Source organism: Lissotriton helveticus, chromosome 2_1 (genome assembly GCF_964261635.1).
Source record: "Lissotriton helveticus chromosome 2_1, aLisHel1.1, whole genome shotgun sequence".
Classification (NCBI taxonomy): Eukaryota; Metazoa; Chordata; class Amphibia; order Caudata; family Salamandridae; genus Lissotriton; species Lissotriton helveticus.
The window spans coordinates 947,190,228-947,205,854 of NC_136059.1; the positions used below are offsets into that span (position 1 = coordinate 947,190,228).

At 43.6% G+C, this 15,627-nt stretch overlaps 1 protein-coding gene across 2 annotated transcripts in view; it reads left to right on the forward strand.

Annotated features, from left to right (window-relative positions):
- The window catches only part of FANCC (FA complementation group C), a 1,254,769-nt gene that overhangs the window by 525,582 nt on the left and 713,560 nt on the right, over positions 1-15,627 (forward strand). For both annotated transcript variants that reach the window (XM_078675695.1, XM_078675696.1), the window contains one exon: positions 4,358-4,422. In XM_078675695.1, the coding sequence (XP_078531821.1) occupies positions 4,358-4,422 (65 nt within the window). The remainder of the gene's footprint in view (positions 1-4,357; positions 4,423-15,627) is intronic.

Here is a 15,627-nt window from a genome sequence, read left to right on the forward strand (position 1 = left end):
TCTCCTGCTTCATTTTAACTAAAACTTGTATTTCACTCTGGGTGCATATTTAAATCAACTTCACTTTGCCTACCATCCTGCCCCACACTGTGTGCCTATCTAAATCAACTCATTTTGCCTCAATTTTGTGCATTGCACTGTGTGCAGATCTCCCATCAATTTCATTTTGCTTGCCTTATCCTGAAACAGTAGACTCTGAAATGTTCCCTACGAATAATATAAGTGGAAAGTGCTTGGAAGGAAATTCTGAAAGTGTAGGAGTATCTCCGCAGATAAACCCAAAAAAACAACGGCCTCTGGTATTTAAGAAAACAATACTGTGCTTGTAGAGAGGGGTGAATACAGAAAGGTAACTTGGGACCAGCCAATTAGTTATTTTTCTGTCAGTTCAGCAACCTACCAAGCGCTTAGACTCTCATCCATGCAGGTGCCTCCCAAGAGTAGGTGAAATCTGGACCTTCAAAGATTGTGTGATTTTGGCTCCGGATGCTAAGTTGAGTCCTCCTTCAGTTTCCTCCCCGTTAATGAGCACGTTTATACTGCAGCAAGCTGTATCCCTGCTTTAAAAAAAAAAAAAAAGGTTCATGGCTGCTGCTCTTGTCCCCAACTCCGATTCCAGCCCGTTTGGCTTTGTTTTACTCATTTCATAGCATCTCTGCTTTGCGCATTTTGCTATATGGTTTAGGCCCTTTTTTCACATTTAACCTATGACACACTAGGCTATTGTCTTTCCCAAACAATATACCTAATGTGCATAAATTGAGCAGATTGTGGTCACCTGGCTTCATCTAAAAAAAAAATTAAATAGTGGTTCTTTTTTTTTCTGTCCACCAAAACATAACGCAATGAGCAATGGATAAGCCACACTTTACCTAATGGCTCCCTTCTCTTCACAAAGGCTGTGCACATTGGTTACATTAGTATAAAATTTATTGTTTTGGTTCTGCCTAAATGAATGGTTCCCTTCTCTTCAGTGACAAGACTTGTTTAGATAGTACTTTTACATTGATTTTTTAAAAATCTTTAAATAATCACTATTTTGCCATGACTTCGCTGCCCAGTTAGTTGTTGATTTATTTTCCTTTTCCATTTTAAAGTTTCTGTTATATGCATGTAAGTGACACTGTAACGTTAGAGCCCCCTGGTCTCCATTACAGATAACAATAACAAAATGCATGGCCCATCAGAATTAATTAAAAACATTACTAGTAAAACAGCCACATCAGTGATTTTTTTTTTATTTCAGTTTTTTATTGCAAGCATATGGCAGCCGGGTTTATGTTGCAGAATGTGGCCGGTGCTTGTAATAAAATATAAAATATTTGACCATCGAACCAGCTTGCCAAGGCCAGACCTTTTGACTTGACAATGAAAAAACCCTGTGTCAGGGCTAGTTTAATACTGTCCATACCTAATGGCCCAGAAAGTTACCTGAATATCGTGACTCATCCATACCACAGGTTTATTTTAACTCGTTTTCGTTTTAATTTGATACATTTTAATCTTGGTTTTTATCCTGTATGGAGTACCCCAGAAAAGGCGCCACCATGTTCTTGCGATCATTTCTCTGAACAAAATACTATGCATTTTGTAATGTTTTGCAGTCACTACATTGATGCTCGGAGAATGTTCCTTGTGCCTATACTTAAGGAAGCTGGATTTATCCTAGTTAAACCTGCTCTTATTTTTTTACAACTGTTACAGACTCCCAGGATTATGTTTCATGTGGCTAGTTTTCTGGTGAGAGCTATTAGGAGCAGGAATATTAGATTAAAGAATGTGTCTACCTCCTTTGTAGCACGGATTGTGCACTTTAATTAGGCTATTTGTAATTATATTGGGACTGTAATTATAACAAGCATTTACAATGCAATAGGTCTCCCAGCTTTAAAGTTTGAGCTATTGGCATTGTATATTACAATGTGTTACATTAATTTGTTATCAAACTCTGAATTGTTGTATAAAGATGATTTGCAAACTGTCAAATGTTGTGAATAATATTGTTGATCATCGTGATCATAGTTAGCAGGACAAGTGGTCCGATGTCATGCATGATACCTTCAGTCAGGCCGTCCTTCTACCTATTAGCTCTCTATTTATTTTGTATTTATTTTACAGAGTTTTATATAGCGCATAATTGACCCGAATCAGGTATCTGAGCACTTTACATAGTACCAGTTGCATTACATGAGAATACATTCATTTTTATTTTTTGTTGTTAGGCAAGGGGAGATCAAGTGATTTGCCCAGAATCACAGGATGTTCAGCGTCATTGCCAAAACTCGATCCCAGTTCCCCAGATTCGAAGTCGCACACCCTAGCCATTAGGACAACTCCTCTCCCCGAGTTGCTCTACACGATTGCATTTTCAAGCCTATACTTAAAAAAGTTAAGTTAAGCTACAAGTCCAAAATGCAACATTTTTTGGGCTAAAATATGGGGCTGATAAAGGAGTTTTACAATACACTGAGTCACTTGGTAGCTACGAACATATTTAACATTTTGAATGCTGAAGTTATAAATCAATATTCATAGCATGGAGATGGAGCCAGCAATGAGCAAGATGACATGTTCTATTCTTGGCCAAGCAGGATAGACATTCGTGCTCAGGGTAACACATAACTTTGTTCATTCAAACGATTTGTGGTTATATGTACATGGGCACATTTACTGCACAGCAGAAAGTGGAGGGCTAATTTATGAAATCTACATCTGCTGATGCCTTCCATCATCTAAGGACTTTTATCACATGGTCGTAGATTAAGAGATTACTAAATGAAATGGACCAGTGTTAAATTGTGAGTTTTTCGACTATTTGCAAAAACTGCAGAATCATAAGATAAGGAGGCTTTTTTTTATGTTTACAATTGGAACTGTCCACTGAAGAAAGTTAAAAAAATTCTACGACTTCAGGCTACAGCGCGAAACAGAAACCTTGCGTGGGGCGGGACTTCCGTGGGGCGGGACTTCCGTCTTCGGAAGCCCGCGCCCACAGAGAGAAGCAGTGCTGGTGACGCGGGGCTCCCATGGCCGAGGGGGAGCCCCGCGGAGGCTGCAGAAGTGTAGAATGGCGGTAAGTGGGGTTTAGTGGGGGGGTGCGCTTGTATGTATATATGCGGCGGCGAGGGGGGAGGGGTCTCTTTATGTGTGTGTGCGTGCGTGTGTGTAGGTGTGCTCGTGTGTGTCTCTGTGTGCGCATGCGTGCAGGGAGAGGTGTGCCTGTAATGTTTGCGCTTCCCAGGAGACAGCCACGGCGAGCGCGTTCGCGCGCGCGTGGCCTGCGCCGCTCGGCTTTTGCGAAATGCCCGCGGCCAGGTGCTGTCTCCTGGGAAGCACAGTCAGCGACAAAAGATCTCCTGGCGGACACAGCGCTGACGCGCTGTTAAACGCCAGGAGACCTAAAAACCATTGTAACAGGGACATTGGTGTTGGTAACGATTATTTTGCTGGGGATTTTATTCGTAACCTTTTTTTTTGTTTTTTTTTAAGCTTTTTGCACATTAGCACTTTGCACTTTATACTTCGTACTTGATATGAACTGTATTATGGTCTATGATGACTTTTATCCTGTTGTATTTTAATTGTTTTTAATGTACGTAATTTTTGTATTTGTCTTAATGTAATATGTATTTTGCCATTGTCTTTGTATGATATTAAGTTATCGCAATAAAGTATTTTGACTGACTGACTTGACAATGCTTGTTTATTTGGGGGGCGGGGGGCGGACGGTTGTACATGAGACACCACCCTTCTGACCCTATGACTAGGTCGGTGCGGTATAGCTGCCTGTGTGTTTAAATCTTAAATAAAATTACAATGTTCACGCTGGTCTCTCTTCCTGCCTACATACACTGCTAGACATGCAAGAAAGGGTATTGAAGCACTATATATATGCTACAATGCTGATTCCCGAGCAGTGCACAGGCTAACATTTGCATCATGGAAACTGAGAGGATTTTAAATATTGCACCAAATCGGATTTGCTCATAGATTGGAGCATTTGCAACCCAATTGCGAATCTCGTTTCTCCGAAGGTTTTGATAAAATTGACACTCACAAAAATTGATTCTTTTACTATGAAAGAATCTAGATTGGTTCACATAATATTCTTTTTCTCCCATTAAAACAGTGGCTGCTTGCTATGTTATCAGTGTCTATTAAATTGGAAAGTAAAACCCGTGCGTTCTTTCAGGTCAATTGACTTCCAGATGTTCCTTTTTTGATTCAGTAGATCCACTAAATGTGCACATTTTTATATTATCAACCACATAAGAGCATAGAATTGATAACTTGTAAAGAGTGCGTGATCTGTGGAAGGAGAAGGCGTGTAACGATGTTCCTGATTTTGTTGTTACAGATGGTCTCTTCATTAGTAGCGGAGCTTGGAGGAAATAGTCTTAACAGACGGAACACTCAAGGAAGGTAGGTGTTTTCTAAGCATCATTTTAGGAAACCCTAAAGAAGACCATTTGCAGCACTTGTGTATGGAACTGCAACTAAAGTTAAATGCTCTTGAAATGAAGAACAAATTAGGAGACCTCTGTAGTGAAGCACCAGAGGCTGAATCACTTCCAAGAGGTTTCTGGCAGCGGAAGTGGCAGACCGAGGGTCGATCAGGCCCTCTGTTTCTTTATGGGGGCCAGGTGAAGATTGACGAGGGGAGATCAAAACATATCAATTGCCTTGAACTGACAGGAGCTTTTACTTTAGCAGTTTTAGCATGATTGTACAATAATAAGCGATTTGGTTTGAAGAGCACAGGAAGTATCCAGGGGGCTTGCGCTTTGTCACTGCAGAGTAGTTTAGGGACTTTTCTGTGGGGGTATTTATGAATCTGGGAGAGGTTCTTGAAGATCACTTAGATGTTCACGTGATTACAATACGGGGCTGAAAAAGGCTGATCTCAATCGTGCTTTGCATAATTTTTTAACACTACCAGTCTGGCTTTGGCAATGTAGATGGAGTGTAAATTGGAAATTTGGTATTTCAACGGTCTTTAAGGAGATGAAACACAGAGGTCAAAGAAGGCCATGGACAAGGTGGGAAACGTTGGCCATGGAACTACTTGTACCTTTATTGACCCTTGTATTTTGTTTTCAGAAGCTGAGGTTGAGGAGTGAACGTGAGAAGAGTGTTTTCAGAAACACACAGCATGTAAGCTGGGCATCACCATATACGAGCGGTCCTAATTTTACTTTCTAAGATCTTTCCTTTAGTATATGTTTGGGTGCTGGGATGTCGCAAAGGCCACATCAAAGAGCTGACAGCAAGGTCACTTGCCCCACTTGAAATAAGTCATTTATTTGAGCATCAGATGGTAGAATTCTAGACACGGGCACAGGACTTTACCTGTCTACCTGTCATAAATTGGGAGAAAAATGTAAATTACCTTCTTCCCATAGCTTGCTCACAGTTAGTTCTAGGGTTCCTTAAATCAGTGTTGCCTTTAATTGCGATTTTAGTTCAACCTCTTGCCTGTTCCAGTTTTTCTCTGGACTTCGCGTGTCATGCTTACGTTTTCCCCCATCACAAATTACAGATAAATAATCATTCGTTTTTTTTTTCTAAAGCATTGAGTACCCCACTTTTGCTTCTTCTTAGCATTGTAAGTACTCACCTCAGAAGTATGAAAGTCAGAATCTTCCTAGACAGGATTTCAAGTTGCTGAAAAGCCTTTTTATGTGAGCATTCTGCTCACTGAGCTAGCTCCTTTATTTCAGCTTTCTTGCTTTGAGATCTGCCTTGCCTTCCTTTGTACTTGGTTAATCAATTGAAGCAATTTGTTGGGTGGGCTGTGAGTAAAGTGTGCCATTTCCAATGACATCTAAGCCTTTGAGTCCTTTGTGAATGGAGGTTCTTGCCATCACAAATGTATGGCAGAGGTTCGTTTATAAAACTAATACATGATTTTAATACTACTGGAAGCAACAAAGCCTTATATTAGGTTCAAATGTGTGTGAAATTGTTTAGTCCTTGGTCATTAGCCGATGGAAGATTTTGGATTATATTTTTGTCAATTCCCTTTTTTATAAAAATTTGAAAGACATATTGTATAGTAGATCAAATTGACCTGGGTTATAGCAAGTATCGTTCCATCATTAAGAATTACGTTTCACAAAGTAATGGAAGAGAAACAGTCCTTGATTTGGATTGTATGTTTTAATTCTTTTAGGATAATTCTTCTTCCAGTTCTGTTACCCATTGCCACGGTGCCTATAATGTTGGGGTGTCTTTCACATAATTTCCTCCCATTTTACTGTGTGTTCCAGCTTCATTAACATATAGGTGCTCAAATAATCTAAAGATGTTGGTACTGTGTTTTATTTCATTTGTCAGTTTTTGAGGCCTGTGTATTTAATCTGAATAGCTAAGAATCTACTAACCCTGCTCTTGTGTTAATTTCGAATTCTGTCTTGCTGGTGCTGCTCCTCCTCCTGTTGTCCAATATTGTTTCTTTTTGGAGTTTACATCTATAGGACCCTTCTGCTATTGGGACTCCCGTGACCACTACTTTCAGTGTGTCCCATTAGAGGACTTCATTTGTTTCCCCATTATCATTAATGAAGGACTTCTTAAGCAGTTCTTTCTGCCTTAGAGAAGGGAAGGTGCCTGATAGAATTCAGTTGTATGCAGGTCCTCACCTAGGCGCAAGCATGAAAAGCCTTTGTGTCTTGTCTTTTCTATTATTGGATTCCCTAGACTTCAGTCTTACTATCCTGGAGCTTGCTGTCTAGTAAAGTCCTTCAGACATCTTGCACTAGTTTGCCAGGTATGTGGAGTGCCTGCTTTGACTGTTTTGTAGATGACATAGCATGTCTTGAAGACTCCCCCTGCTGGTGTGTAGAGGGAGTCAATGTATATCTATGATAATTGGAATTTAGTTACATTTCAATAGAACTTTAATGAGGCAAACTGCTTCATGTGAAGCTCTTCAGATATTCCATAAGGGTCTAGGTTACACTGGCCAGAAGAGCTTTACTACGATCAAGACTAGATAAAGCCATTTGTTCAACAGCAGTCCTGAAGCCTTCTTTTTGAAGGAACTGCTCCACTCTGTTGAGCAGGGGTAGTTAGGCCAGGCGAAGTTGGGCCCTGTGTGCATCCTGAAGCTGAGGTTGGTATCAATGTGGACTCCCAGGAGCTTGATGCTGTTTACGCGTAATGCTGTCTATCACTTCATTCCTGGGTTTGATGCGGCTTCATGGGTTGGCGATGTGGATAAACTGTAATTTGATAGAGTTCAGCTTGAGATAATCCCTGGATATTCAAAATTGAATGGTATGTTATGGTATGTTCTCCATCTGGGCAAAGTCATGGCCTGATGAGACACTCAGGGAGAACTGGCTGTCCCCCTGATAGTGGAGGATGCTTATTTCCTTGGCTTTTATTAGGACTTCGAGAGACTTGACGTGCAAGTTGAAAATCACATTGAGCGGGACCTCCCTTTACAGGAACAAGCTCCGATAAGGAGGAACCCATTCTGCACATATGACTTGTTGACACCAGATCAGTGTTTCCAAGTGAGTCATAAAAGCTGAACTGGTCTTGGCTCCATCAGTCGTGGCCTTTCGCCAGTACCCCTGAGTGTTAGTATATCAAGTTGAAAATTTCCAGGTTTAAGCCAGCCCCAGCTTGACAACAAAGTCATCCAATTCAAACGTGACATGCTATTAGTCCTGGTTAAATAATTGAATCATACATTAGTCCATGCAGATTTCCATCCACCAGAACGACAGGACTTGAGCGGTGATTAATAGGGGGACCAACCAAAGCCAGCTCAACTTCTTGATAATTTCACATTGAATGCAGTCCTACATCCTGTTTGTGTTTTTGTTATTGTGGCTTGCCCTCTTTTTCGGACTACCTTCATTTTCGTCTTTCTCACCAAAGGCCTGCAGTGTTTTTGTCTTCTTCTCTTACTTAGTTTTCCATTCAGTGTTCAAAGGCTGACCTTTATCTCTGATCCAAACTGTATGTCAGCTTATTCACCCTTTTCTTTGTGGGCACACCAGGGCTTGGTGGAGTTAATGTGTCCTGGGGCCATAGTCTCACATGGTTGTTAGACTCCTAGAAGAGGGCTGAAACACAACAGAATGCTTGTGGTGTAATTTAGACATTTGAGGGGGGCCTTCTAGGTCGGTGGAGGTCTCAGCCTCCTCCCCCGGGCAGGGACCCCCTTCATGGAAAAAGTAGTTTGAATGGTTGCCTGCTTCCGTCAGATCAGTAAAGTAAGACAAAGAGCACAATGCTTGCCTCAGTTTATGCAAAGGATTCACATTATGATTATAGTACAGTTTTTAAAAGAGCTAACATTCCATGAGTGGAGAGGTAATCGTATGTGCAAACGTTGTCCTATCCATCATGCTTTGCCTTCTTTGTTATTGTGTTCTCTGTCCAATGTATGACATTTAGTTTAGTTTAGTTTAGTTTTTAGATTTATAGTGTGCAACAGATACCCAAAAAGGTTTCCCGGCGCAAAAAATGTGCCCTATTACTACAAGTTACGAAGAGGGCATATAGTGATTGAATTAATTACAGGTAATCTTCATTACTTGGAATGCCCTTTTTCTCGTACCAATACCTATTATATGAGGTGTTAGCCTCCCCCAGACATCAAATGATTTAGCTAAAGCCAATCAGAGAGATATCTAGTGAAAAACCACCTCTCCTACCATGATGGGAATAAAAGGGGACAGGGTCCCCAACACTTTCTGTAATTCCCCAACCTAAAAGAAGGCAAACAGGTTGTGAATGGGAATGGGAGGGAGGGTCCTTAGTATTGGTGCAAAAAGAAGAGTATTCAGAGTAATGAAGATGACCGGTAAGTAATTGAATCATTACTTCCACAACCCTCTTCTCGCACAACTACTTACTATATGAGGATATACCAGAGCAGTCAGCAAAAACTGATTCCCTGATAGTACTTTCAGTGGATGCAGCACAAACGTTTAATGCAAACTTAGGAGACACAATTCTTCAGGGAATAGCATCCAGCAGAACCCTAGTACCAAAATGTATAGTTTCAGAAATCTGAACATCCAGTCTATACTGAGTAGCAGATTAGTCTATGTAGCCCAGGTAGCTGCCCTGCAGATTTACAAAATAGAAGCTTCACCCTCCTCAACCCAGAATGCAGCCCTATCACGAGTGGATCTGCCCTGAATTTCACTTGGTAAGTCGGTGTCCTGAGTAACGTAGGCCATAGAAATGAAGGACTCAATCGACCTTCTCAAAGTTTGGGTAGACGTCTTCTGTACCTGACGTAAAACGTCTAAGTGCACAAACAGATTATCACATTGTCTATATTCCTGGTATCTAGACAAATGCATTTTTACAGCTCTCAACACTTCCAAACAATTTAAGGATTCTTCTGCTTCTGGAGTCGAAAGAAATTAAAAGGAAGAAAGCAAAATTATCTCCTCATCCTGATGAAAGGGAGTTAAGAGCTTTGGACGAAACCGTAGACCCAGCCTAAAGACCAACCGGTCAGAAAATATTCTCAAATAAGAGGGTCTGATGGGAATTTAACCCAACTCCCCCAGCCCACGTGCAGATGTAATAGCCACCAAAAACACACACTTTGAAAGACAAATGTTTCTAACTCACTTCTTCCAGAGGTTGAAATGGAGGAAGTTCAAGTGCTCCAAGGACCAGAGGAAGATCAAGGGGAAGGGATTTTAATATTTGGTTTCCTTAATGAAAATCCTTTTAACAATCTTGCACTAATAGATTTTATTTTGGGTACACCCCAAGGAGGTCATTGGACCCTTAAAGTTGCAACTGTCAAACCCTTTTCGAAACCTTCTTGCAAAAATTAAAGAATCCATCGGGATTCATACTTTGAGGGATTTAAAGAATGCTCAACACACCATTTAGTGTATAAAGTTCAATGATGAACATATGACTTGCTAGTAGAAAGCATTCTGGACTGTTGGACCGAGTGAACTACTGGAGAAACGAACCCCAAATTCCTCAAACTCCGCTCTCCAATATCCATACCGTCAGATGTATTCTCTTGTATGCGTCCAGGGACAGGAGGGGAGATCGAAGAGAAGTCTGATCCAATGAAATGACCCACTCTGGAGCTATTCCCCTTAACCGTAACAACGAGAACCACCCCATGATTTGCCAAAAGGAAGCTACCAGGACCAGGTATACATTGTCTCTTCGTAATCTGACCAGTAGTTTGAGTATCAACTAAAAAGGGGGAAAGGCGAAAATTGCACCTGAGTCCATCGACACGTTAATGCATCTATCCCCCAAGAACCTTGTTCCTGAAACTGGGACAGAAAGAAAGGAAGAAGGGCATTGGCTGTGGTGGCAAAAAGGTCTAGCTGCGGACCAAACTTTGGGCACAATTAATCGAAAACATGCTGAGCTAGACAAAAGTCATGGTAGGATAGGAATACTCTGCTGACCCTCTCTGCTATAAAAGTGTCCTTCCTTCAAATGTAGGTTGCTGTGAAAGACAATAGATGGGCCAGGTCTCCTAAGCTGTGTGACCCCGTGCCGGACACTATGTTTATTTTTGTAACCAATTGTATTAGATTTGATCAATATCACATACACATGTGTCACATCGGGAGTAAGAGACATTCACATTAACGGTATACCGATCTAGTGACTTGTGCTGTAATTCCGTAACAAAATTACCAACAGGCGTCATTGGTCCTGCTTTTACAAACAATTAAAACAATAAGAAACATCAGGTCATGCAGTGGTATCAACACATCTATAAGTACTCCGATTGCTTGTAGAAGTTCCATCCATCTCAGATATGTTCAGTTCCCCGTTGAGCCTGGCGATATAGAATGAAAGACTAGCAGAGGTTGCGGGAGAGGCGTGCATTGGGCCCAAAGAGGGTGTAGAGGGTGTGAATTAGTGCGAGGGGACGGAAAGGGGAGAGGAATGGGAAGGAGGAAAAAAGGGAACTAGGGGGGAGAGGGGATGGCTACAGCACACCAAACTTTCAACGGCTGAGCCGTAATGCAGACATTAGTGTGAATTCTAAGCACTCAACTCTTCCTTACAAGTCTGTGAATCAAGTAGCAGCACCGCCCAGTCTGCTGCAGTGGGGTGTTTGAGTAGTCTGCGAGCCTCCTCACGCCTTAATACCACGGCCTCCGCCCTTCTCCACTTAAGCGTCACTGTGCACCATTGGGCTATACTTGGTAATGTTTGAGCCTTGCAATAAGTCTGCAGGCTATCAGTAGTGCCAAATCAATGGAACAACTTGCGGCTTTCGCAGTTTTCAACAGGGAGCCCTCCAGCGTGCATACATCTACGCGGCCAGTCACCTCTGTTAACGCAGTGGAGACAATTCCCCATAGTGTTGCAGCCACCGGGCATCTCAAGAACATATGCACCACTCTTGGTTGTCGGCATCAAGTGCAATCTGAGGGTGACCCAAACATTTGGTGGAGAGTCACTGGGGTGAGATAGGCCCTAGGCATGATGTTATGCTGAATGTACTGAAACCGAGTGTTTCGCTACAATTTCCTTGGGTATATAAGTGCTTTCTCCAACTCTTTCTTTGTTAGCCCTCTACCAATGTCTCCCTCCCAGCACCTACAAGCCACAGACTTTGGATTGTGCGTAGTGTACGCTAGGGCACGCAAAAAACACGTAATGAGGCAGCAGCCACTGCCTGTGAGGTAGAGCGTGTGTATCGGTGGTGCTGACCTGGCTCTGTGTTTGTGATGTGCCAGAGTCGTTCCAGTGCAGGTGGCAAACAAACATGAGCCAAGAAGTTACCCACCTGGAGTTCATGTTCCTCTTGTAATCTATCAAAGGGCAAAAGTGCACCATCCTGAAACCAAGCACCCAGCGTACCTACACCTGCTGCTTCCTATGTCTCTAGTCCCTCCCTTCCCAACATGTCACTGAATGGCGTGATAGAGCATAGCGGGATTTCAGACATATATTGGGGGATGCGCTGCGTGAGTTGTAGACTGCAATGAAAACTATCATATGCAACCTGCAACAGGCCATTGGCATCAGGGCCGGTCCTAGGCCTTCTGAGGCCCCGGGCGAAAGGGAAGATGCGAGGCCCCCCTAATTGCATATTGCGTCACAAGAAGTGACATCACAGAAAGCGACATCGTAGTACTATTGATCTTATTTGGCATCACGGAAGCTAACTAATGTGGATATCAGTAACATTGACAAAAAGTGGCATCGTCATTTACATTGCCATTAGCTTAATATCTGTAGTCACTCTGCAGTCCCTAGCACTCCATAGCACTCCCTAGTCACTCTGCACTCCCTAGTCACTCTGCACTCCCTAGCCCTCCCTTGCACTCTGCACTCCCTTGCACTCTGCACTCCCTAGCACTCCCTAGTCCCTCTGCACTCCCTAGCACTCCCTAGCCACTCTGCACTCCCTAGTCACTCTGCAGTCACTCTGCCCTCCCTAGCACTCCCTAGTCACTCTGCACTCCCTAGCACTCCCTAGTCACTCTGCACTCCCTAGTACTCCCTAGTCACTCTGCACTCCCTAGACACTCTGCACTCCCTAGCACTCCCTAGCTCCCCCTAGCACTCTGCAGTCACTCTGCACTCCCTAGCACTCCCTAGTCACTCTGTACTCCCTAGTTATCCTGTGAGTTTCAGCCCTTCCAATGAACAATGGGCCAGGAAAGGCAGGGCGAGGGTAAAAAAACAGAGCTTGCTATGACAAACACTTGGCAGAGGTGAATGTGTTCCAGAGGCATGCTCGGTACCTTTCTCCAATCTACACAAAGTATCTTACAGTCTCCTACTTCCACAAAACCAGTCCTTACCACTCCTTTTTTAGTTATATAGCATAGCCATGCTAGCTTTACCTTTAAGAGGTCAACATCAATAGTTATGGCACTTGTCACTATTGGGGCTTTTTTTTGCTCAATCTTGTGATGTATTGTAAGAACTGCCTGATTTGCAATAAGCAGCTATTCCTGATCCACATTTTAGGGCGATTCCTCTCTGGTTGTGAAAGACTTATTGTGAGAGCATAGAAGGACTTGCAGCCCACCCATTTATTTCCATTGGCCAGCTTTACTGTCACTCTTGTTTACCTGCTTCCGTTTGAATGGCTTGCCTTGCCCATCTTATGTCTATCACTCCCCTGGAACATATGCAATTTACTTTTACCCTTCCACTTCTACTTTTAAGGAATTTCTTTCTTCTTTTTTCTCAAGCCCTCCAAAAGAATGCATGTGTTTTCAAGCTGTCTCCCTAGTGTGCTTCTCTTCCCCTGTCATGCTCGATGTTGCTCTTTCAATCCCAATTGCTTCTCTCCCTCATCCTTTTGTGATGCACTCACAATTGTGCTCTTCTCCTCCCTTGTTGCTTTTCAGCCGTGTGCTTCTCTCCCCATCTCGCTGTTCCTCTCTCTCTCTCTCGCATGTTTGCTTTCCTCCTTCCATTACCCATGCCCTCCCTGTTCCAACTCGGATTGCAAAATAAAAGTATTAAAAAAATGTTCCTGAGTCATTTTGTAGGTGTGCAAAAGCATGGTGCACCTACATTCAAAATGACGGAGCCGTCATAGGAATTTTATTATTAATATTCTTTAGCTATGCTGCACTGTAGAGCCGGGTTAAAAGCCATTGGCAATAACAAATAAGTCACAAAATGCAAGACCTGTTGGCTTTGCCATTAAATCGGTAATACCGAGCACAAATCTGGAGTGGATGGGATACTTAACGCATTGACTAGGGAAACTTGAGGGCTTTGCGGAAAACCGTGGGACAGCGAGCAGATGCGAGCAGGAGTGTGTATGAACTTTGGGAGGGGGGAGTGGCAACTATTCAGAGACCATCTCCACATTCTGAAGTGAAGCCCTCACAAATAAAGTAACATTTTTTTTCAAATTCATGGGGTAGAAAGAGGTTTAAGTCTCGCCCTATGAAACGTAAGCGCTTTGCCCGACCCGTATGGACTCCTTAAACCAGACATTTCTCTATAAATTAAAGCTTTTTGCTTGCCAGAATTTGTTGGCACACATACAAAAACAAAACACACGTTTCAGAATGCAAACGTTGATATCTACAACATAAACGTTTTTATGGTGGGGCTACTGGGTAAACAGGGTGCCACCTTCTTGACTTGTTAAATATGTCAGGCATTTATTCCACATGCGCGGAAACAAACTGCAAGATGAGACCTTTCTTCCTGTTGTACAAAAGGAAATTACAGCCATGCCTGCTGTCAAGGATAACAAATGACTTAACGCCAGTTGATCTGGCTGCTCCCTCCTCCCTTCACCCACCTCCTCTTACCTGTGTCCGGCTGGTGCTGCCAAGAAACAAAGGGGCCTCCGTTGCCTGGAAACAAAATGCAGAAACAGAGCCTAGAATGGCCGGTACTTATCCGAGGCGCTGCCCCACCCCTGACATTGTGAGCCAACATAATTGCTGGCCCAGCTGTTATGCCGCCCCCAATCCGTTTGCACCTTCCCCCACCTGCAATGTGATGTGATCAGGTGAGGCAGGGGGCCCTGTAGTGAGCTGTGAATGTGTGCCTTTCACGGGGGCGCGATCAGGCGAGGCAGGGGGCCCTGTAGTGAGCTGTGAATGTGTGCCTTTCACGGGGGCGCGATCAGGCGAGGCAGGGGGCCCTGTAGTGAGCTGTGAATGTGTGCCTTTCACGGGGGCGCGATCAGGCGAGGCAGGGGGCCCTGTAGTGAGCTGTGAATGTGTGTCTTTCACGGGGGCGCGATCAGGTGAGGCAGGGGGCCCTGTAGCTGTGAACGTGTGACCTTTCACGGGGGCGCGAGGCCCCCTGAGCGCGAGGCCCTGGGCGGCTGCCCACACTGCCCATGCCTAGCGCCGGCCCTGATTGGCATCCTGTAGGGGTCGTGCATGCGGAAGGAAGGTCTGTTTGAACCACGCGCTATGCTCGTGCAGTAGTGGGGAGTCCTAACTCCTCTGCAAGGTGTCCTGCCAATCAGCATGCTGGCCACCGCAGCTGTGCTGCTAAATAATAGTGCTCAAAGTTCATGGCTCCCAAGCTCCCTTTGTTCACTGACATTTGTAGTTTACTGAGCGTAACTCAACATCTACCATTATTCCAAATGAAACTCCCCAGGGCTGAGTGTAGTGTGAAATGTAGATTTGGGGATTTGGACCAGACGGTTGTGGAAATAATAAAGTAAATGGGGGAGCATCACCATTTTAGATAAACACACACTACACTGTACTCTGAGTGGTAATGTGCTCCTAAATGCCATTTGGGGACAAAGAGATGCGATGCTCTTGTAAGATTGCTATTGATAAGGTCCCTCATCTCATGATAGATATTTATGCCTAAATAGCGGAATGTGCATGGCTACCACCGTAAAGGATGGGAATTTACAAGGAAATTGTGCTGTAGGCAATTTGGGTGTAGTGGAGATAGTCAGAATTTGGCCCAATTCACGACCAAACCAGAAGCAGCATGGAACACCTGCAGGATGTTCCGGACACTTGCTACACCTTCTCAGATGCAGATTGACATGTCAGCTGCATATAATCGAGACTACGTGAATCTCTGTGTTCAGTGGGATGCCCCAAGTCTGCCCCTGCTGCCGAAGCCTCTGCGCTAGAAGCTATATTGCCAGGGCAAAGAGCAGTGGGGATAGGGGGCAGCCTTGCTGACTTCCTCTAC